Source organism: Aethina tumida, chromosome 1, assembly GCF_024364675.1.
Source record: "Aethina tumida isolate Nest 87 chromosome 1, icAetTumi1.1, whole genome shotgun sequence".
NCBI classification, from domain to species: Eukaryota; Metazoa; Arthropoda; class Insecta; order Coleoptera; family Nitidulidae; genus Aethina; species Aethina tumida.
In genome coordinates, this window is record NC_065435.1 from 44,944,582 (window position 1) to 44,969,905 (window position 25,324).

General features: G+C 32.6%; 3 protein-coding genes across 5 annotated transcripts; 1 reads left to right on the forward strand and 2 right to left on the reverse strand.

Annotated features, from left to right (window-relative positions):
- Positions 1-3,271: 3,271 nt before the first annotated feature.
- On the reverse strand, positions 3,272-4,115 carry LOC109609156 (exosome complex component RRP46). Its single transcript, XM_020025777.2, has 4 exons — positions 4,004-4,115; positions 3,838-3,951; positions 3,661-3,782; positions 3,272-3,605 (listed from the first exon to the last, which is right to left on the reverse strand). The coding sequence occupies exons 1-4, from the start codon at positions 4,074-4,076 to the stop codon at positions 3,285-3,287; spliced, it is 630 nt and encodes a 209-aa protein (XP_019881336.1). The 5' UTR covers positions 4,077-4,115; the 3' UTR covers positions 3,272-3,284.
- Positions 4,116-4,324: 209 nt separating this feature from the next.
- On the reverse strand, positions 4,325-7,484 carry LOC109609139 (protein YIF1B). 2 transcript variants are annotated; one of them, XM_020025758.2, is made up of 6 exons: positions 7,320-7,484; positions 7,182-7,268; positions 6,996-7,118; positions 6,759-6,940; positions 6,565-6,705; positions 4,325-5,027 (listed from the first exon to the last, which is right to left on the reverse strand). In XM_020025758.2, exons 2-6 carry the CDS (start codon positions 7,213-7,215, stop codon positions 4,440-4,442), a joined length of 1,068 nt encoding a protein of 355 aa, XP_019881317.1. In that variant the 5' UTR covers positions 7,216-7,268; positions 7,320-7,484; the 3' UTR covers positions 4,325-4,439. The 2 variants fall into 2 exon arrangements, with proteins under 2 accessions (XP_019881317.1, XP_019881315.1); XM_020025756.2 differs by having other exon boundaries at positions 7,182-7,484.
- Positions 7,485-7,839: 355 nt separating this feature from the next.
- Positions 7,840-24,783, forward strand: LOC109609177 (phosphofurin acidic cluster sorting protein 1). 2 transcript variants are annotated; one of them, XM_049967642.1, is made up of 11 exons: positions 7,840-8,119; positions 11,815-12,118; positions 19,340-19,599; positions 19,808-20,183; positions 20,242-20,385; positions 20,442-20,653; positions 20,711-20,901; positions 20,974-21,152; positions 21,308-21,647; positions 21,707-21,826; positions 21,878-24,783. In XM_049967642.1, exons 1-11 carry the CDS (start codon positions 8,010-8,012, stop codon positions 22,003-22,005), a joined length of 2,364 nt encoding a protein of 787 aa, XP_049823599.1. In that variant the 5' UTR covers positions 7,840-8,009; the 3' UTR covers positions 22,006-24,783. The 2 variants fall into 2 exon arrangements, with proteins under 2 accessions (XP_049823599.1, XP_049823595.1); XM_049967638.1 differs by having other exon boundaries at positions 7,841-8,119; positions 20,442-20,656.
- The last annotated feature ends 541 nt before the right edge of the window (positions 24,784-25,324 follow it).

Consider the following 25,324-nt stretch of genomic DNA (forward strand, 5'->3'; position numbering starts at 1 on the left):
GGAAACGGAATCGGTTCACTTATGTGGGGACACGGACCCAAGAAATATTGTCTATGAAGCGATCAAACATCGGCTTCGATTTTCTATCCAATTGCAATCCGAGACAAACCGCCGTTCTATGTGTGCCATTATTTAGGATGCCATTCAAACATTTCGACAATTATACGTTGTATATTGTACCAAATATATATGTGGTTGTTTTTTTTTTCAAAATCCAATATATTTGAGTAATTTTTAGTTGTAAAAGTTGTATGTGTGTAGCTGGTGTTGAAGATGAAATATTAAATGAACTGAAAAAACCATATCTGTGGTTATCCATGTAATATTTGGATGTTTGGAAGATTACAAGGATAGATAAAGTTTATAATTAGCATGTGATATTTCTGCATGAAACAAACAAAAGATAATTTTTTAATAGCACATTGATAAACATGGTAATGTATTATTAAAATATTTTTACCTATTGATTATTTAGATTAGAGGACAATTACCATCGTAATATTTGCATAAATCTTACGTTCCGTTACAGTAGATAATTACACGCCATTTTCCTAATTATACATCGACGATATACGTAATTGTTTTGCGTTGAAAAAAAAAACAATAATTAAATCTAAATAGTCGGCGTATTTTCGTCTGGTTGGCTCTAAACTTTATAATTTATAGGCATGAGTTAGTATAATTGAAGGGGTGGCAAAATGTAATTATGATCTACCATATAATGCCACAGCAGCACGATATAAAAGTAGACATGTAACTTAAAATTAGAATCAGTTCTGAGGTCCTATCCAACCCACCGTTTAAGTTTAATGGCTTGTGGGTCGACTAATGACGATTGGCCCAAAGAACATAGCGAATAGCCAGTTGCCAGGATATTCGTGATCGGAAATAATTATATTCGTGGCTAAAATGGATGGTGGTGTTGTGAGCTGAACGTCTCATGCCCCTGGCACCTTCCCACCTTAATATATACCTTCGCCGCGACCAAACCAATTGCCTGCTACGATAAAACAACCGAAAATGCAATCTGCCTTCACATGACCTATTCGAATTTTCACTTTATCGTTTTATTGAAACGTACCCAGTTTGTTGCAAATTAATGCTCGCTATTCTCGACACTTTGTTCTTCGATTTTAGATAACCGTTTTTTGATTTGTTCTCCCTTACTTAACTAATACCAAAGCTACAACATAATCAGCCCACCATTTTATGAACCAGTCACAACACAAGGAAACCAATATTATGAAAACATCAACAAATATTAATAAAGTAAATCTGTAGTATAAATAAACAATTAGACAATTTCAATGGCGACAAACACAAATTAATAACTGAAGTAATACAATAAACAAACTTGTTTTCTACTTCTTGTTTCCACAAGTATCTAATTATAATTATGGTTAATACACAATTCTCTAGACACCGAAATTTTGTTTGTAAATAAATACACAGACAGCTCAGTTTTGCAAATACCGTTATTTATTTAAACAAATGGACAAGCGTGCATTAATTATTCAGACCATATCGGCTTAATTACTTAATAAGTTTTCTGCATTTTGTCACAAAACACCCACCATATGCAGTTATAAAATTATGAATAATTCAGTTCGTATAACTGAATAACGTAGTCAATTTTTAACAGACTTAATTTATTTTCACTCCATTCACTCATAATGTAATTACGAAAAATGGATAGGGGTAATAGTAAAATTACCTCTGCAAATTTAATTTTGGTGTTATGCAAAACAGGGGTGAGGAAACAGAACAGAAATCGGGGGATGGTATTTATAAAACAATTGTATAAATTATGGTCGCAGCTCCCTTTCATAAAATATTTATAACTCGACTGATTTTACGTTTTAAAATAAATTTTCTATCCATTTGCCGACTGAATTTATTCACCGGTTCATGTCGGATGCTCTCTTACTAATTGATTTAATTAAATATGCATATCAGCGTACAAGAAATTGTAATTTGAAACCGAAAATAATTAAAACTGCAGATAATCAATAATTAAAAATCTTAGTAACGAACTTAAAAGACAACGATCTCCTGGAGTTTTTCTGTGCCGATGTTTTGGACTATTTGTGACGGTTTATTAAGAATTCAGCTTGACGCACACGTAAAAAAAGTCGAAACGGTTTGTTATTGTAGCGTTCTTAATATCAGCGCGGACCTGATTAAAATCGACGGGAGAGGACAAGAACAAAGTTCTTGGCTTATCTGAGCGTCGTGTTCCTACATCTGTTAATTAAAATTCAATGGAGTTAGAGGCGGCCCGAGTCCGTTCATTAGCCGCAGTCCACTTCACGGCTGGTCTAAGGAATCCATGTAAAAACAACATGTCACTCGGATATTTAGTGCACCATTCAAAGGTGTACATGATCTGTAACTATTATACACGTTACTCGTCTCGAAAAAAAATCGCCTCTTAGATTGATGTCTAAATCGGTTCATGCTCCTGTGGGTTTATTGGGTTGTTTTTAATTAAAAATATACGGGATGTTAATTCACAATCACTACGTATGTAAGTGTAACAATACTGATATTATTTATGTGTGCTCTGCAGATTTTTAATATGATTTGTCTAACAACTACTTAATCCCACTATTAAAACAACATAACATATTGTACTATCAGATTCATCTAATTGTATAAAAATTTTAATAACTTGGAATGTAGTTCATAGTATATTGCGTGTGTGCTTACATGTTAGCAACTAATTGAAAGACAAGCAAGCAATGCTGTTTTTACATTCAGATAAAGCTGAATTTCAATTACACTGGTGCCAGGCACGATAGAATTCAACTAAACAGAAACATTGTGCAACGGATTTTTATAAAACGTATAAAATTTTAATAAGCTGTGGAATGCACACGAGACGAATATCTATCTAGGCAGCCGAATAATCAATTATAATAGTGCTGTAAAATTTTAAAAAGCCTTGCACTAAATTATTAACTCTTTAAAAAATTTAACTTAGAAATGTTTAAGATCACATTAATTGTTTGTGAAATTTACAGAAGTTTTTCACGACTTTTATTTTATTTATGGAATATTTGTCACTAGTTTATTACTTTGGGCAGACATATGATAATAGTGAAATTTTCTTTTATTTCAATAGTTTTCTTTAAATTTAGACTAAATAAAATTATGAAATTTCACGTGAAATTTAAATTTTATTACAAATTTATAATTTTCCATTTTTTACAATTATTTTTAATAAAAATAGAAAAATATACAATACAATTTTAAAAATGAAGCAACAAAATATGTGTAAAAATTTATTTTTTATTTTGTATCTCCTCAATTATAATCTGTTTAAAAAATTTGAAAATATTTTTTGCTTCAATCAAACACATATTTAGTGCTTGCATATATATTTCTTCTGAATATTGTCCTTCAGTGTGAGAAGCAATAATTTTGTTGTCCACATTATTGAAGACAAATACAAAAGTGGCCTGTGAACTTGACTTTTCATCAGGTGGCAGAAAACTTAAGGTTTCACCAATCAAGAAGCAGGTAGCTGCAGCAAACATATACTTCATGTCTATTCCAGACTTTAAACAAGCTAAACAGGCAGCATTAACTGCATTTGAAATTAACTAAAACAAAATTAAATTAATTATTATATAAAACAAATATCATAAAATTTATTACATGACCCTTATTTTCTAGTTCTTGTATGGTTATAGTAACAGTAGTTCGAGGATATAATGATGCCATCAGTGAGGATTCACATATATTTTTTATGATCATATCAACAAATTTTTGTGCAACACCTACAAGTGATTATTTAGAATGTTTGTTTCAAATTGATTTATATATTATTAATACCTGGAATACCCATTTTATGTCTTAAGTGGCATTCTACAACAGCCTTGTCAATGACCATTTTATTGTATTTAATCTCCACCGGGCCATAGACCCCAGCTATTACAGTGGTTCCTCCTAAAACAAATAATGTTAATATGTGCTACCTAAAATTATATTAAATGTTTACTTTTACTAAAAACAACACAGCCATCAGGCCTGGTCAAATATCCTATTGAATAGTTAAATGGTTTCTTTTCCATGTTTTTATTTTGAATACATCTAGGTTAGACTTGTAATGTTAGGTTAAGTTTGTGTTGTCTTAGAGCACCATCTATTTAAAGATGTCGAAACTACATATAGAAACCTGTGCTAGCAATTCTTGAATTTTTGAAAAAAAATTAATAATTGGAGAGATATACACTAAATTTTTAAAACTTGTGTGTACAAATTTACTTCTATAAAAAGAAGAATTGTTTACAACTAAATAATAAAGATTAAAAAGACATAATCAATTTAAAAAATATTTATTACAATTTTCACTTTATAAAATTCTCTTAATAACTTAATTTGTATATACCATGCAATGTTAAGACATTAGTAGATAACCCCCATGAATTCAACCTTTATTGAACAGTATCTGTCGGAATCGGACTGCCCCTTAAAAGATGGAATGACAACCACCAAGACAACACAGGTTGTACAGCAGCAACAAACAATAAAAAGTAGAGACGCCTCTTATTTCCAGATACAGGTTGTTGATCGTAATATCCTGATTGATTGGTATTAGATTCTGACAAGACTTGCACCTTCAAAGACCTAACAAGGAAAAAAGCAAGGGCCAAATTTGAATATATCAAACAACAGTAATATGCAGTCTTCCCGCCCACTAAATAACTTGAAATACTAAATATAGTCCCTACGAATTTATAGCCACTGTACGCGAGCAAATCGAAGGTCTTCAAACTAGTGTCTACTTGAATAATGTACAAGGTGCAAGTGTAAATCACCAACTCCACCACACACCATGCCAAGGCTGACGATGCCAAAATGCCTAATTGCTCGGGGGTGAATCGCTCCTGTACACCGAGAACTATTGCGGAAATTAAAACGTATGTTACATAAGCCATGGTTGGTATATACAAATCAGGCGCATTAATCTCAAATCTAGGCTGTACTGGTTGACCATCTTGTTCATATTTGATTGACCAATCCTGAAAATACAAAGACAGTATTAAAATACTTAGTAATATTTTTTTTATTAATAAAAACGCTGTAAAAGAATTTTGTTAATGTAATACATAATTTAATAACTTATAATTATAAATGATATTGATGCATTAGTAGAAAAATACATCAACATTTGTTAATAATCAAGTATTTATAATAAATCTTTGCATCTGAGTTTATTAAACTTCTCAGAGAGTACTACTGATTGTATTAATCAATTATATGTCAACAATAAATCAAAAACAAGCAAGCATTCTGTTACAAATTTAACTTAAAATTTACTTTTAAGTTTTTATAAAATGTACAATTATTTCAAGACATTGATGCACAGATGAGAAACTCAATATACCCTATTCTACTTGATTTATATTTCAAGAAATAAGACAAATACACTGTGCGTCTTTTGAAGTAGATAATTTATTTCAAAAATCAGAATACCAATAGCAGTATATTGCAGTAATTATATTATCAAAATAAGTTTTATTGACCAATATAATGCATAAATTAAACAAAATCACATCAACCATAAAACTTTAAAACTAGTTAAAAATTAATATGATGAAATTCATTAAAAAATCTTTTCCATACTTTTTCAACTGAGTTGCACTCTGGTGAACGCAGGGACTACTGCATTCAAGTAATGATTTTGCAACGCTAAATTTAAGTCTCGCATGTAAGGTCGAGCATTGTCGTCTATAAAAACCAAATTCTTGATCAAATGAAGTAATAATTGGTAGAATTACCAAGTCCGCATATCTGTCAAGCATTCATAGTTTCTCAGCTTCATATGAACAAAGAAATTCCACCCCAGACAATTACAGAACCACCTCCAACAGCAACAATTGGAGTCATGTTTTGCTCATGAGACATCTCACCACGTTCACGTCATGTTCAAGTAGACTCAATTATGCCATTTGGCTGCAGTTCACAGACGATGATCGTTGGCCCATGCTCTGCGAACAACCAGATGCTCTCTGATTAACGGAGGATGTCGAAAACGTCTTCTGGCGTCCCACTTTATGGGACATTTGAGCTAGTTGTTGTTGACTCAGGTTGCCATGTTCTAAAATTGCAATTATAGCGGCAAAATCTTCAGAAGAAAGTCATCTTTGAGGCATTTTACAGTGCTAAACTACTGAGAAATTACGAATGAACCGAATAAAATGTATGTAAATCCACAACATAACAATTTTACAAAAAATGGAATGTAGTTTATTTTTATGTCTATTAAATATATAAAAAGATAAATAATTTTAATATAACATATGGACATTCCATGTCTGGAACTGGAAATATTGCAAATAATATTACTAGTCAATATAAGACATACTGAAAATATGTTTAATATATTTAATCTAGATTTAAATTATCCACTTCAAAAGTGGCACAGTGCATATTTTTCACATAAAATACTGATGTAAATAATTAAATGAAAACTTCACCATTAAACAATTCCTTTTCTCTTTCCAAAACTATTCTTAAAAGTGTCAAATAATATTTTATCAACTTTTTTATACAAACCTTGTGTGTAAAGGGGAAGAACAACAATATCAACTTGTTCAGTACATATGATGTATCAACAGCAAAATAGTATTTAAGCTTTGTGATAGGAACATATCTCTCAACTTCCTGTTTTATTCTTGTTGAGCCAACATCTGCCAACTAAAATTAGCCTCTGTTAGAAAATTGTTAATTAACAAAACAATTTTACTCACTTGTTGTCCATATTGCATAGCAATGTCTTGAATAATTGGTTGTCCAAGCACATCTATTTTTGGTATTCCTCCTGGTCCTGAATTGGCAAACTGAGGCTGTGGATACTGGTAACCGCTCTGATTTTGTGGGACTGGTTGTGCATAATTTTGATTAAAACCAGCTGCCTGGTGGTTATTGAAATCTACAAGCAGTTGTAAATAAAAAGTGACTTGACTGATTGTAAATTGATGTTTTACCTTGTTGGAATTGATTGGTATTTGGTAAGTCTGGATACAGTGGTTGCTGGGCGTTTGGCTGTTCATAGGGGTTGTATCCCATGGAATTTACATCGCTGACTCGTTTAATTTTTCTTCCGAAAGCTTAAATACAAATATCAAAGTTAGGTTAGCTCACGTAAATAGATAAGGAAACATGTCACTTACGCTGTCTGCCTCCAGTGTTTGCATTATAATTCATGTTGTATTGCTTCTTATTAGATTCATTTAATAAATAAATAAATGCATAAAAACCTACAAAAAGTATTTAGACACGTCACTCATTAACATCTGTCATGTTAATACCGAAAACTATTTCTCGGGTATTTCTCGTAGTTAGTGTATATTGTAAATCAAAGTGTGACAATGAAATCGAAAATTTACTGTATAGTTAGTAGACGTCAAGACAAAGATAATCAAAGAAAATACTGAATGTAATAATAAATTAAAAAAGACAAAATTAAAATTTGTTATCTAGACGACAGTTTGTTGCTTTAGCTTCACCCCATAGATGGCGCCACGTCCTAAATACATTTTGAGTGAATATGATTGTTTATGCTTCACTGTGTCAACTAATAAATTGTCGTCCCGCTTTACGATTATCACTTGCTTTTTGTGCTTAACTTTTTTGTAATGTGGGAACGTATATTTATTTAAATGAGCACGATGCTACGGTTTGTGTCAAACAGACGTCCTCCCTTATCGGCCACACACCGATCAAATACTACAAGTAACATTTTAAACTATTTAAAAATAGATGGCACCATTTGAAAAAAAAACTAACCGTAAAGTAAACCACAACACAACGTTTATTAATCATCAGTGCAGTGCACGAACGTCAGTTGTCTTTGTGATTTGACAGTTAACTTAAAAAGGTGTTCAAACAATGTAAGTGATGTGTGTTTGTGGAAGTTGGTCGCCGAGCGTGACTCGGGAATCGAAACTAATCAAGACTATGTTGTCGTTATCGAATAAGGCCAGTGAAAATCTTCGAGGATGAGTGAAAAGCCGAGCAAAACATTAAGCGGGGCGGGGGCCTCCGCGCCGAATAAAATGAGACTGTACGCTACCGGAGTAGATAGGACCCCATCGAACTGCATCCCCAGGTAAAAAATCGCATTTCGGCACGACTTTCATTCAAGACAATCCAATCAGAATCCATCGTGGGCCGAGTACAGACCGTTTATTCAATTTGTTCAATCTGTGATGTGAAGTGTACTGGGTTTGAGTTTTTTTTAATATATACATATATATTGAACTAATTCTCTTTGTTACAAATGATTAACAATTCAACGCACAGCATTTTCCATTATGTGCAATTATGAGTCAGACTTTTGCATTATAATAACTATAATTTCTTTAATAAATTCAAAACAGAATTGTATTTGTAAACCTGGTACATAATGTTATTGCTTATGCACGTCGTGATTCTGTTTCGATTAAGTACTGCTTACCACTGTTTCGTTTTAATAATTAAATAGGGCGACAACATGTGCATTCTAATTATTATAATTCTGCTTTACACCGGGAAACAATAATTATTTACTTAGTTGTGGAATTTAAAATTTGTTAGGTCGCATTCAATTTATATTCTGACCACTTTACAAATTTATAAGTTTTCTATGTGCATTATGCATGGCTTGTAGCCAAAGTTTCTTGACCTACACAAAACATTCTGCAGATAAGAAACCTCTAAAAGCATTAACATTTAAAATTCCTTCGTTGTTTGAAACAACTCGTTTCACGTATTGTTCTAAAATACCTAAACGCCACCATGCACGGAATCTATCTCGTCGTTTTTGTGATAACACGGTTTAATTAGTTTTCCCCCTTCAACCGTGATTTTATCGCATCTAGTGCAATAAACTTGAGTTTTTTTAACCGCGTAGTTACTTTAAAATCTGGTTCGATTGAACGTAATGTTTACAATTCTGAAGAAGATCTGAATCTATAAATGTTCCTTATCAAATAGCAAACAGAGAAATCGAACGGATCACAATTTAAAAGTATTAAATTAAACGTTTAAATTTGAATTTATGTAGAATTCGCCTTGCGACAGTATGGCGGTGCCAACAATTTCAAAAATGGATTTATTCCACAAGCACACTCTGATCTTGGCACCGTGCTAAAAAAATTGTGTTGTCACCAGCGATTTATATTTGTTTTGCCTTTTTTTTAGTCGCCTAAATTTGATATGTAGTTTTTTCGGTAGTTAATTAAAAACGCAAAAAAAAAAATAATTTTTATAATTATTCATCGCTGTCATCAATGCTCATTTTATTATGAATGCTGATAAATCCAGCTTATCATTTAATTTTATTGTCAACACAACATTAAATGTGCACTAAATTTGAATAAAATATTGTTTACAAACTCTGTTATTTATAGATTTAGGATTAATGGTAATGATAATTGTTAAGTTAAATGGAAATTTAGAAATTTTCATAACAGATAAAACTATTATTGAAATATATATTGTTTAATTAAATATGCGTCCACTGTTGTGAGTTAAACTAGAAAGTTTTCAGTACTAAAATGAAAACAATAAAACTAATTTTGAACTCGATTTAAGTACAGTTAAATAATCTTTATTTAAAACTATACACACTATAGATAATTACGTGTTCAAGTACCAATTTGTTTGTGGTAACAAATAAAGTTAATTAAATTAATTGTTCGAACTTTTTTTATCCAAAATGTTTTGTTGTTATGCATATAACTTTTTTAGGAAGTATTTCCGGACACGCATGTTTATGAAATTGTTCCATTATTTTAGTTTATTTGGTTAGAATTGCGGACTTGATGTAATGAATAATGCAGGAGTATTTTTAATATTAATATTATCATCACACCATCAATTAGAATTATAATAATTAATGTACAGTGGTTACCAGAGAAATAGCACAAAATTTAAAATCCCTCAAAGGACTATTTTGTCCAGTTTGTATAAAAAATATATTTCAATATTCTGTACTTATTTTTTGCTTTTTTTATCGCATATTTTAAAAACGTCGGAAATATATAATATAAATCCTACTAAGAATTTATTCTTAGTAGGATTTATATTATTTTATTCAGTCAGGAGAAAGAAACATTGCACTCCAAAGAATAGGAAAATAATAATTAACATGAAAAATCAACGTTGAAATATTACTGACGTCGGTAAAAGCTTAAAATTCTCACGAAAATGTTTCACAATTGAACAACACAATTGAAAATACAATAAGAAAATGTGGTAACAAAATAACAAAATAATCTCTTATAGACAGACAAATTGGAAGAATCAATAAACGAAATCCTTTCTTGTCTTCTAAGTAAATAAAAAATGAGTTAATTGAGTCATACAATATCAGTGTGTCTAGTAGAACAATCAGACATCGATTGTGAGTATGTATTTCAGTAAAGAAATCATTAGTATCAAAAAAAGAATGTTCGAACAAGACTTAAAGTTATATCAGAAATATATCAATTATCCTCCAGTATTTTAGCGAAGAGTGTTTTAAAGTGATCGGATCATAAACATTACGTTCATTTTCCTCCCTAAAAACACTATAAAACTACAGAAAGTTGTTGGTAAAATAATATAATTGATAATAATGATTTGCCAACGCCAATTTATCAATTTCATGGATTTTTAAGCACGTAAAATTAGTTCAACATGATTATTTTTTAAGTTCTCGATTGGCCAGCAAGTCTGAGTCTATATCCAATTGAAGACTTATGAAAAGACATGAAACCTCGATTAGAACACCAAAAACTACGGAATTTAGACGAGTTGTGGTTATTAATTCATGAATTGTGGAATTTAATTTTAAATGGAACTTACTAAAATTAGTTCAAGGACTGCGAGAAGATGATTAGTGGATGAGGGTTCGTTTGACGTACAAGAAAAATCCCAATTTATACTAAAAATTTGTCCAATTTTGACTTGCGTAGGATCACATTCACTGGACCACAGAATTGAGTCTAAATTTAATTTATAAAAAATGCAAAAATTATGAATCAAAAAGGATATTATACGAAATATTAATGTTAACACAGATTTGATTAAAAATCTCTTTTAAAATTAACCTAGCTATATCGAGCCCAATTCAGAAAAAGATATGTTACATTTTACAGAATAAGAATATAGTAGTTCTTATAATACTGTGTAAAACAAAAATAGTAAATTTATTTTAACAGTTTACGTTAAAAAAAGAGTTATGGCTAAAATATTTAATATTTAAACAGCTGCTATAATGTCTATTATTGTACGTTACACAGTGGGTTCACCCCCAGACTATTCTTTAATTTCATAATAAATTAATAATATTTTAACAGTTAAAAGAGGCTTAAATATTTAACATTTTAAAAATTTACAATAAAAGACTACTACTGTATATTTTTTAAATGTTTGCTATTTCTAAGACCAGTCACACTGCGCATTTATTTTATTTAATATTTAATTTAAGTAGAATTTATTTTAAATATTAAAATATAAAATATTTTAACTGCATTTTCCAATAAACAATAAATAGTAATGTGCTATTTCTGTGGCCACCACTGTATATATAAATTATATACATAATTATCATATTAATTACCTCTCATTGCTTTTTTATTATTTTATTAATTATGTAAATAACAGAGTGTAGTTCCTTAGCGGCAATAATCAGGGAAGTTCAATCGATACTTGTAAATCATTTTTCCCTTTAACCGCTTAATAAACCCATATTGACTTTCGATGTCGGTCGGACGTCCGATTCAATCATCGCACGCTGCGGCCACAAATTAATTGTATATGTCTGTGGGATTTTTTCAGATTATGTTCCCTAACACTCACGAGAATAATACTGCTGCGACCCCTCGGTTCCGACCTGGCATCGATATCGATCGCCGTGAAGATGCAGTCCAGCAAACGCACCCTCCGCTCCCACGAACTGAACCTGCCGCAGGGCGGTCTGCTGGACACGCCGCTCGACATGACCTTCTGTCTGCAGTACCCGCACTTCTTGAAGCGCGAGGGAAACAAGCTGCACGTACTGCTGCAACGGCGGAAGCGGTACAAGAACAGGACCATGCTGGGCTTCAAGACGTTGGCCGAGGGAATCATACGTATGGATCAGGTAATTATACACCTAGATATAATTGGATTTATTCCAAATAGTTTTTTAGAAAAATATTAACCTACAGAATAATAAATGATTAAAAAATTAAACAAAAACTCAGAAGCTAATAATGGGTCAGACCTCCTGTTTCATTAAGACATTAAGATTGACGAGTTGGGGCATCGATCTAATGAGATTATCGACATTTTCTTGTGGTATCTCATCCCACACGAACTGAATCTGATGTCATAGTTTATTAAGAGTACGTGGAGAGGGCTGTAAATCCCTTGAGCGTCGTCTTATCATATCCCATACATGTTCTATTGGGCTAAGGTCTGATAATCTAGGTGGTCTAGGCAGTAAATTTACAGGGGAGACTTCCTGGCAATATGTGGAGGGGCATTATCTTGCTCAAAAATTAGTACGAGATCTTTGTAGGGACGAAAATAAGGCTCCAAAATGTCATCTATATATCGCTGGGATGTCATATCCCCACTAATGAAAACTGAAGGTGAACTGTTACCATAAGCAATAGCACCCCATACCATTAAACCCATAGTGTTATGAATATGATTCTCCACCACAATGCGAGGATCACGTCTTCCTCCACGTCACCGTTTTACTAATACATGGCCATCGTTCATGATTAAGCAAAAGTATGATTCATCACTAAGTACAATGTGATTCCATTCCTCATCCCACTGTTAACGGTTATGGTTTTCTAGTAGAAGTAAGTCCAAAAAGGGTGATAAATCCGTAGGCCAAAAGACCTTATACGATATGCAGATCGAATACTAATTGGTGTACCTTCATCGGCAAAAAATTCATCAGCAATCATCCGCATTGAACTCATCCTGTCCCTTAGGGACAATAATCTAAGACGACAGTCTTGTGGCTCTGTGGTAGCTCTGGGTCTTCCTAAACCTCTTGCTCTACCTTTCTGCCCTCTTCACTCCATGACTGCCAACATCGTATTACAATACTCACATTTCTGTTCAAACACCGCACTATTTTTTGAAATAAAATTTCTGCTTCATCCAGGCCCACTATTCTGTCTCTATCAAACTCTTAATTGGCTAAAATTATTTCTTCTTCGTACTGTAGGTATGTTAAACATTTAGTATAAATTACCAAATAAATCAAATTGTGACAAAAACTAAGTACAGGCTTGTTTGAAATTACTTAAAGATGTGAAGTTGATATGATATTAATTAAATTTGATTCGGGTGGTGGTGTATCACAGACAATAAAGCAATTAAATAATGAGGACTTGTATTTATACAACTAATAGTAGGCGACGAGCAACTTATAGTTAAAGCTTTCCGTCGTGTTATGCTTAGTGTTTACCAACGTACCTTTGTTTAGGCAAGATTACGTTTTGTTAGCAAATAATTGCTTTCTAAGTAATTACCTGAGGATGTTAAAATTTGTTTTTGAATCTGACGTGCGACGGTATTGCTCCATCCAATGTAAATTCAGCAGCAGGTGGCGGCATCAAAACATTTCCATTGGCCTGTTAAATAACCAAAATTGCCATTAATCAAAGGCACAACGAGAGCAAAACAATAAAGTGACAGCGTCGGATCTCCCCGCAGGATGCAAATACCTCGTTTCCTCGTCAACGATTTAGTCCGTCCCTATATTATCTTTCATATTTGGGTTAATGGTGTTCCAAGTATGCGAGACCGAGCGCCAGTATATCACGATCCGAAAACATAAATGCGGCTGTCGTTGTCGAAACATTCCCCGAGTGCAGTGGAAAAATGTGCCAAGAATTTCCCCTTCTTTAGGGTCACTCCAAATAATCGTATCTGCAATAATTTCGCGCTGGCGAGTCTATTTATAAAAAAACAAAACGCGCATACTAATTCGGGATGTCGGGAGTTATTTTTATTAGTTTGTATTTATTATTTGTCGGGACGGCTGGTTTCACAATTTTATATCTGGGTGTTACTGCGACTTCTGAACGATTGTTCTGTGGGAACTGAATTACTGTAATAAATATATTTGAAGGATTTTAAAACGCCATCGATGGCGTTCCTGCAATAGCAGTAAACGCGTAATGGTTAAACGTCATACGTATCGTACGTAAGTTGGGCAATAATTTGGCGCCCAATTATGACGCAAAACGCATTACTGAAACGGTCGCTACACATTTCATTATATTTTATTGTCGTGATAAACAAAAACAATAAGTTATGCACCAGGAAATTGCGGATACTGCAGTCGGCTGAATAACAATAATGTTGTGTATTAAGTGCATGCACTGAAAAGTGAAAACGTTAATAAATAACGAGTATTGATCAGCGTTTAATTGACTTTTTCAAAATACGATAAAATCTTGGGGAATATACAAAAGTGAGTTGAACATTAAACTCACGTTATGACCATATTTTTTTTTATCTTGAATAATTATTACTATCTCGGTGTAATCGATTTTTTTATTACCAAACAATCTTGTTTTATATTAGTGTAATAATTTAATAGTTGGTCATCATAAATAGACCCTTTTCCCCTTGTAATAAATCAATTTTTTCATGTTGAAGGGTATAAAAATAACCCAATGTTCATTCATTAAATGACCCCAAACACAAAATATACACAAAATGTACCAGTTAATGAAAAATATAAACATCGTCAAAAGTCCATTAGTTTCTTATTGCTAAGGATGTTTGTAAAATATATAAACATTGCTAAGTATTTTGTATTTAAGAGAAAACAATAAGATCTAAAAATAATCCAGGCATCAGTTAGTAAATAAATTAGTCAAATATTTCTCAGACACTTTAACTCACATCCATTTCTAACTGATGACTAAGTTCGCATCGTCAATTCTAAATTCTTATAATTCAGTTTTAATTTTCCTTTTTAATATGGGCGTACTACGACTAATGGAAATTAAATCAGATCGTTTTAAATGAAAACAGTCCGAATAAATATTTAGGCTAGTATTTTGTAGACATGTGTACAACTTCAAGGCTCCTGTTATCCTATACATATAGATACATTTCTAGTGGTTTAGATCCACATAAAATGCATACATTATGGCGTTTGGCACACTTTATGCATACAAGTAATTTTATTTTAAGTTGGTCAAACTCTATTCTGTCTTTGTCGTGCCATGGGAATACTTTCACTCCAAATTTTGTGCACACTTAATTTTTTACAATTTAAATATAAACCTAACTGTTAATGGAGTATCCATATATTTATCCCACCATTTCGAGTGAAACAATACTTTAGAGATATACATAATCCATGGTATTCTAAAAATACTCGCACGCATTACTTCCAATTTTCCGAGAAATAAAACCTGAGGTTATTGATACGCCTAATTGATTTTCCACTTAGTCTATTTTTACCCTCAATAGGGTGCAATTTGCTTTTTCATGGCGTTGCTGGAATAAATAAAAGCAATACGTTTTATTGCTACCGTAAACCATATTAGGCTGGTCAAAATTAATGCATGTTCATTATTGATTTGCTCTATGGTGAATTAGAAATAGACATGTATAAAAACATAAATTTACTTCTAAAAATAGTGCAATAAATGTACTCACTTTCCTTAATAGGATGGGATGGGTTGAAACACTTTTTTTAAGAAGAAAGGACGTCAGCAACGTTATCTAATGACGCAGTGTTTGTTAATAATTAAAAAAACCACAAGACATTTTATATCAAAGCAGCATTTTCTTTATGGATCGAGGATAGTCGATACTTTAGTGACGGAAGAAATGAATAGTTTAAAGGGGAAAACCACTGTGTAACGTACAATGGTGGACATTATTACAGCACCTTTTGAAATGTTAAATATTTTAGTCATAACTCATTTATTTAACAGAAACTGTTAAATTAATATTAATTTACTATTGTTGTTTTATACTGTATTATAAAAACTGCTAAATTCTTATTCTTTAAAGTGTTAGTCATATTTTTCTGAATTGATCTGCTCATAAATATAACACCTTTAATTTTGATTTACTTTAAGTCCCATTCCCTGCAGGTTGGTTTAATTTTTCAAGCTACCACTTTACTAGTTTCTCAAAATTTTGAAAAATTGACTTATTTACCCGTAAGCTCTTAGCCATTTCTTTTTCTGTCTCTCCGTTATAATAAACAAACGATCCCTAATGAATAAACGATTTGAATTCATAAAGAGGAATGAAAGGCCATAAAATAAGATGTTATCTTTCTGTACAATTAGAAAGAAAAAAGTACGCAAAATTTTAAAGAATAAAATTAAAATAACCAGTGGTATAACACAGTAACAAAAATACCTAAACATTACAGGTACTGGCACCCAATTTCAGTAGTTCAGCTCATAATTTTAATATATTTTACAAAGTTCCTACAATTATGGCCGCTACTACATATACAAAGTATCACTTATGTGATACAGCTGTTTCAGACATGTTTATTTTCTCAAAAAGAAGATACACACCATTATTTTAACCGATTTTTGTGTTATTGTATGTCAAAGGGAGATTTTCCTATTTGAAATAAATAGAAACTTGGGAAACGTCAACGAAACAAAGCTACATAGGATGTTGTTTATTCATTTCACTGTGGTAAATAAATTGCAACTAAACGTTAAAATAGTTGTGACCACTGATAAGCGAAAACTTAAACAGTAAAGTAAATTAGTATTTGCTTAATGTTTCCTTATCATTTTCATGACGTTAGTAACATGCACAGGGCTCGTTCATTTAGCAACACCCATTTAACTACCGGCAATCAGTTCCCTTGCACGGGGTGGCGCCCAACCCTCCGAAAAACATCGATTCATCTCCAATTAACCCCGCGTCAAAGGCACCTTGCCCACAACGTGTAACCGGTCAACAGTCTTATTAAAATGGAACGGGCAAAAATTTAAAAAACAGGCCGTATCGATTGCACGCCGAAGTACATTCATTTTAGTAGGTGTACCGGGGCACTGCGAACTTATAATTGTCAGGATCTGGCGGGCTGATTCTAGAGGGTTTTTTTTTCTTCGTCCTCGGTTAGAGTTGAGTGGACACGAAACCGATTAAATTACGGTTTATCTCGTCCGGACATTCCGTCCGTAAATCGGGACGTTTCAATGGGCTCAGCACAATTATAGAAAACGTGGAAACGTTTTTTAACCGTTTGTATAATTACGATTCTATTTATGGTGTAATTTACAAGACTGATGGGTATTTATTTATGCAATGGAATCGCCTTTAAGCCGCTAAATCAATCGGTTACGGTTTGTGATTCGTGAGAATATACTTTCGGCAGCTCATATTTAAATTAATCACTGAATTAAATGTATTATAATGTCAGTAATTGAGTGATTTACCGACAAGTTTTGGAAAGTTTTAAAAGTGAAATTAAACACATCATTTTTATTGTTGTTGTTGTTGAAATGTTGAATTTATATTTCCACAGGTGCCCATTTATTGAGGGAAATACATAAATATGAAATTACATCCGTCAGTGTAAAGTATAAATAGATTTCACTATATTCGGAAGAAAATCAATTAATAGCAACAACCTCGTATTTTATTTTTAGTATTTCAATATTTTATGAAAGGCAACTGGTTTGACCAAATTGGTTTTTATAGGTTTATTTCTATTTATAAAATATTAAAAGATTATAAGGTATTGAAAAATATCCTCTACTAAAATATTTCTTTCAGATAATTTTGTTTGTGGTATATACAGTGGTGGTCAGAGAAATGTCCAGTAAATATATAAAACATATTTCAATAGACTACACGTTTTTGTGCTCTTTTGTCATACAATAGGGTATTACTTTAAACGCTCATCTTTGTCCGATTCAAACATATTTACCTTTTGTAGCAATATTCAGCAATACTCTGAATAGTAAGAATTTATCCTTCGTTTTATTTATATTATTTTATTGAATAACTCACTCTCAGCGAGAAAAAGGAAACATTGCATTCCAGAGAAAAAGGAAATAATAATAAATAATAGTGATAACGTCGCTAAAAGCTTAAGATGCTCCTGAAAAATGGTTTATAATGTTATTAACAAATGTGAAACACACACTCGTTTGAAAATACAATAAGAAAACGTTCTAACAAAAAGACAACTAGACTAGACAAATTGAAAGAATCAATAAACGAAATCTTTTCTTGTCTACTAGGCAAATAAAAAATTAATTAATTGACTCATACAATATCAGTGTGTCTAGTAGAGCAATCAAATGTGGACTGAATGAACAAAACTAGCAAGGATGTATTTCAATAAAGAAACCATTGATATTTCATTCATTAATTTGTTCATCGTCCTCCAAATAAAAGTTTGAATCCTAGATACACTACAAAAACATTGAAACTCGGTGGAGGAAACCATTACAGAAAATTGTTAGTAATATAAAATGAATATAGAGATCATAGCCAATGTAATAGAACCATTTGCCAACGATAATTTATCAGTTACGTGGATATTTATGCATGATAATGATTCGAAGCATGCGTCCAAAATTGTTCAAAACTGGCTAAAAAATAACCATGTTGAAGTTCTCGATTGGTCAGTGTAAAATCCGTATCTAAATCCAATTGAAAATTTATGGAAAGACATAATTTCTCCTTTAAAATACCATCAATTTTAGATGAATTATGGTTATTAACGACAAGGGTACCCAACAAAATATTAACAATTTATTTTATAGTTATGTGTAAATTATTTAATAAATATGTATTTTTTAAATGTGTGCTCTTTCTACGATCAGTCACATTGCATATTTATTTTTTAAGATTTAATTTAAGTAGAAATTATTATGATTTAGATACAAAATGTATAATTGTAGGAAGAATATAGTGTAATTATATTAATTTCTTAGTTAATATTAAATAGTTATGTGTGGTATTTCTGTGACCACCTCTGTACATATATTTTTAGTACTTTCAAATTGAATAAGTATTTTAAAACATGCAGGTTAGTGTTTAAGTTCAAATGTTTACTGGAGTCGTAAAAAGTTACATGTTTATTGAAAACGTTGAAAAATAAGCCTTTGAGTTGTAATTCAATACTTTCGATCTTAAAATTATTTTTATGGCACCGTACATTAAGAGGTATTAAAATAAAATTAAAGACTTGTTTATTTTTCATTTAAGTTTTATTTTACTCACTAATTTAGCTTCAGAGTACTTCAGTAATTGCCTTAAAAATGTTCAATTTATATAACAACATGATTTTTTTATATCCCATCAATTACCAGAGCATCAATTAATATAAAAAAAATTATTTCAGATACTCCAAAAGCAGATGGATCTCGAACTGGAACTGATGGCGGAAAGTGGCAAAGAGAAGGGTGCGAATCCAGTGGCCCGAGTTACCGTTCTCCAGCTGAGCTCGACGCCCATCGACCACGAACACAAAACGGAACGGGACCACGATTTTAGCGACGACGACGACGACATCAGTTCCGGTGAAGAAGAACCTGGCGATTTGTCCGACAGTGAACCCATCAGAACCAAAATGCCACACGCCAGACACAACCTCAAGCAAAGGTTAAAATGACTAATTGTTTATTCTTTGTTTATTGCCCGTTATCCGCAAATTACCCAATACAGTCTCAAGATGAGTTGTATTATTATTATTGTTATAATTAAAGTTATTAGCTCCATTCGTTTTCTTAATTTGTGTGGCCAGAAGAATAAATGTTGTGAACATTATTAAGTTATTCAGTTATTTTGATATTAAATTTACGTCCTTTAGATTTGTCTCGTTACTGCGACGATTCCGGGTGGCAGATTCGGAGGGCGGCCGCGGTGCCGACCTGGACAATCCCAGCGACATCCAGGCGCTCTTCCAGGAGCTCGAGTCACTGAGCTGCGACGAGGACTCCGGCAACGAGCAGGACACAATGTCGATTTCCAGCACGCCGAAGCCGAGCCTGAGGCCGTTCTTCAGCAGCAGTCGCAGCCTCCTCGACTCGAATCCGCCTCCGTGCGTGGAGAACGATCGTGTGGGGGACGACAGGACGTGTTCGGGCAGTGATGGCAACGCGGACGTCTGCTACACAGATCCGGAGGGGCAGAGCGATCCGCAGACGGGGTCGCCGCCCAGGGAACAGTCCGTCGGTACCAGAAAGGTAAGTCTGCTTAATTATTACGTCCGCTATATCAGTATAGTTTACTTTTTTGGCACAGATCGCTGGTGATAGCGAGTTTGCAAACATTATGCAGGAGTTAAGCGAGAGAAAATCAAAATTGTTCAGATCTGGTGCGTCATCAGCGAAAAAGAAGAATTCTCTTAGTGTAGGATCTGATGCGCCTCCTCCTGAGTCCATAACGGTAAGTGGAGCAACTAAAACTTTGTTACGTATTATCTAAGTTTATGATTTTGATAGGTTCGAAAAGTTTTTGCCGATCAGATATTGAAACTTTTACCCCTTGAAGAAACGATGCTTCCTGAATGTGTCGTCTTATTATCAGGTCCAGAAAATGTGACTGGACCGTTGCAGACAAGACTGGCCTCCCTTCCCAATCTTAAAGTTTTTGTGCCCCTTTCCGCAATCGAAACCAAAACTGTATTAACAGCGTTATTTACAAAAATTCACAAGTAGTAAGTTCACCACCTTAAAATTCTAAAGTAATAAATTACATCCATGCTTTTCAGTTGTAACAGTTGTGCCAAACCGGGTGCATACGTAAAAATTTTATTAATTGGAGGAGACACTTTAATAGGATGGTCAATAAGGCCGTACGTAGAAACGTTGTCAAGCAAGTCATCAGAATGGCTGGCATATAGCAGACTGTATATAGTACCTATGGGAACTTGCAATATGGCAAGACATCTGGCTACATTAGGTGCGTAATTGTAAAAAGTACAATTTTTGTTTTTTACATTAATGTAACGCTAATTTGTATTTCTATACATAGATCAGGGATATGCGACGCTTTTCCCTAACGATCAAGAACTGAAACTCGATGATCTCTGTTTGAGAATAAACCGATATTTGTCGGTTTCTGCATCTGCACCAATTGCACAATTGCCCTTGGGAGAAGCAATGTTGACGTGCTACGATGAAAACAGCCAGTTGTTTATACCGTTCGTTAATGTGAGTATTTAAACCTTGAGTGTTAATTTTTTATTTGGAGTAGCAAATAGTGTCTCTAATAAACATTGTTCATTGAGAAATATTGAAATAGTATTTATCACATAGGTATTAAAAAGAATGAACAGGAATTTGATAGCAATATTTTAATTTTGAAGGACGTGAGAGTGGGTCCAGCAGATCACACCCTTTCCGTTAGTGTTGATTTAGAAGACACATGCTCCAGTCCGCCCGCCCCCTCTCTGACGCCACCTTCGTCGCCCAACGTACAAGCCCGCGAGTCACCTTGGGAACCGCTAGAACTACAGCTGGACTACTGGCAGATTCCCAAATTCAACGAAATGACTACGTTACCGGTCGTCAAAACGGATAAGACCCAAAAGCAGGACGGCAAGACGTCTTTGAAGGCGTTGTTTAGGGGTATACATGCCACACCTACTTCCACCAGCGGGCTTAACCTGAACATCAACCTAGCCTCCAAAGAAAAGAAACAGAAAAGTAAGACTCGGTATTAATATTTAACCCAATGGCAATAATAAATGTGTGACAACTTACAGTAATGAGACTGGGGAAGAAGAAGGAAAAAGAAAAGGACACAGAGCCTAGGAACCATGCAGTAGAAGGAGTCTCCAGATTAATATGTTCTGCAAGGGCGTCACACACGGCCCCTATGAAAGGTATACCAGTTACATCACTTTCGAGTGTAAACACTAAACAACATTTTACAGTGTATATCGACGGAGTGGACTTCAACGGAGTAAAATTCTTCCAACTGAGCTCCACGTGGCAAACACACGTCAAAAATGTATCTGTCGCCCTGGTGGGCGTTCCGTTGGCCAGTATGGAACTGAACTGAATCTGCACGCCCCCCAAAACACTAAATCGACAACAGCACATCATAATCCACTGCCCAATTTTCTGTCGTGGACAAAACTATTCTCCGGAAGTCTCGCGAATGGGATTGAGAAAATTTGGAATCTGATTCAATGCTAGATGGTCAATTAATGACTGTGGTGCAAGCATATAAAACCCAGTGACAGGTTTCAAGTTTTCGGTTATGCCAGTGTAGATATGGGTTTTGAGTCCACATTTATACTGTATTCAGCAATATCGTGGTAATAATTGATTAGAAAATATTAAATGTCTCTAATGTGTATTATTTACATTTGAAATCGATATCGTTTGGACTCCAATCACAAGTTTTACACTCGGCAGTAACTGATCCCAAACTGTGTCCCCCTACTTTTTACGCTCCTTTTTTTGGGAACCTCCTGCGTGTGCGTCTCCGTTTTTACTCTCCATGATCTTTCGCTTATCTGCTTCCGTGATTCTAATACCACCGCTTCTAGTCACTATACGGGGTTACCCAAAAATGAAACAAGTTAATGTTTTAAAACCGTTGACAATACAACCCTTTAAAAGGCTCAAAACTGACTCGTTAAAGACTCTAAAGTTATATATAAAAAATACTCTGTATATGTGATATAGTTTGTAGTTTGTCGTTAATCATACTGAGTATGCTTCGGACATTAATAATTAAGATGTACATCCCAAAAAGTGTCGGATAATGCATATAAATACATTACAAACAGGTAAAATGGAAGTGCGTTTAATGTTCAGAGTGATTTTCTCACCTACGTACTTACAATTAGATGTTTGAATGTTTGTTATACAATACGTGCTCTTGTTCTCCTTCATTAGTTTCTTTATTTAGTAATAATGATAAATAATGTGCTTAGTATTGCTTAAGCTCAAATATTCAACATATCATAATCGAAAAAATAACGTTCTTATATGTAGTATTTTTTATTTATTATATGTTGTACTATATATTTATACGTAATAAAATATACTCCTGTATGTGTTTGTATATTTGGTACAGGTTTTTTAAATATGTTGGATAATTCGATTCAAAGAGCAATTGATATTAATGTGATTATATGTGTTAATCGAAACGATTTAGAGGATAAACCTCGTCCATTGTCCAGTTCAATTATACATTCAATTAAGTCGTGCTTTTATCGATTTTACACATTGTACGCTTGATATACATCACTACATTTAGTATTTTATAATTGGATTTGCCAAAAATAGGCTTAGCATATCTACTAACATGTAAAAAATACTCCAATAGAGATTATAGATAAGTGATATTTTTTGTACATTTTTTTCAAAGTTACAATTGAATTTGTAATTATCTGGATAATATCAATTGAGAAATATTTGTACTGTAACATAAATAATATAAAATATCCAAATTTGGCTCAGCCATGTATTATATGCTAAATATCGTAATTTTTTAAAGATTCAAAATGTTAACATCAACAAAATTGTGTTTTTGTTTATAATACAACATATTTTGTGGAATGTTTCCTAATATAATAATTATGCATATAGGAAGCCTTTTGGGTGAAATGATTTAGTTTTATGGACACTGTGATCAATTTTTACAATAAAAGCTATTAAAATTTCTAGCCATAAATTGTATTCCATTCCAAATGACTTTCTTATGCATTGATTTTATATAGTCTTTGGATAGTTAATTAAAGTTGACTTTGTGATAAAATATTCCTATTCAATTTCAAGAATTTTGCGATATTCGAAATTGTTCCCTGATTAAAAAATGCAATATATTACAGTTAAGATTATATAATAGAAAATGTATTAGTAATAAAAACATTATTTTTATAATTTGTATTATTAAGATAGGTAGCAAGGAAAATATCTACTCTTTACCTGGTCAGTTCATGAATGTATTTTTCAAATTTCCCTTGTTTTCATATGTAATACTTGCATGAACTTTTAACATATCAATCTGATCTAAACTATTCTTTGGTTAGTCCCTCTTTTAAAACCTTGTAATTGAATTAGGAATATATTTCTGAATATTTTCCATTTCCATAATGTATATGCATAAATCGATCTCAGTTTAAGAGACGTGCTACTTTATTTTTTTTATGTATCAGTGGGCTAACCAGGTGTTACTGGGTAGCCGTTTTGTATGCGACTGTGATTTTACCCGCAGCTCATTCCAGTGTAGAACGGATGCGTGTTCCTGAAAATAATAACGTACTATATGTATATCGAACACTCGTCTTATATTGATAGTTTATGCTACAGGTATTTAATAAATTAGATTGACGACTTAAAAAAACTTACTGGATTTCTTAATATACATTATTCTAGTATTTCTCGGAATGGGTAAATTGTTGTGAATTTGAATATCTTTTAAACGGACTGATTTATTTGAATAAGCTTTGTACGCCCTATCCGAGATATCTTATTAAAATAAAACTTACTATATATATATATATATACCCAGTGAAAGCCAGGTTTTCCAATTGTAATAGATTTTAATGTACCAATTATGTTAAATTATACATTTTCTATACTTCTTGTAAATAAGACCTATTTAATTTTGATATATATTCAGTCAGCTTTGCGACAGCTTGAAAATTGATTTATTTATTTATACATGATGCATAAACTAACAGGTAGTATCAATGTTTTGATGTAAAACAGTAGAATAGAATACTTGTTGTATAAATGCAATAACGTTTAAATAGTATCGTTTATATAAACCATATATTTATTGAATAAAGTTGGATGAGTGTATGAGACTCTAAAACACAAATTAGTTTTTTTTTCTCAATAAAAATATAAATCTATAAATAAAAATTTCTTTAAAAGAACACACATTTATCTTAGATGCTATAAGTTTTCTTATGGTTCAAGATTATATAAAAAAGTCGTTACATAAATTAAGCTAAAGAAAAATATTTTATTTAAAAATTATTTGGTCAGACTGTGTAGTACATCGTTAAGAAACACGAATATTTTGGTATAAAGATTAACATGTTTCTAATTGGGTAGTTATTCACAGCATTTAGATATGTATATTTAAACAAATTCAACCATAATTTGATTTTATTGCGTTGTTTCTTCAGAAGCCGGTTCGGTATTTTTCTTTTTTAATATTTCAGCTAGATACCTTAGTATTGCCATACTTTCCTCCTAAAATCACAATATTAAAATATTAATTATTTAAAATTGTCTTTTAGATTTGTGATAATCAACTATCCTATCCGATCTATCTGTACAATTTTTAGGATGTTTGGCCAAAGTATCTTCTGATGTCTGTTGTGTTTGGTTTTCCTTGTTTTCTTAACCCATGT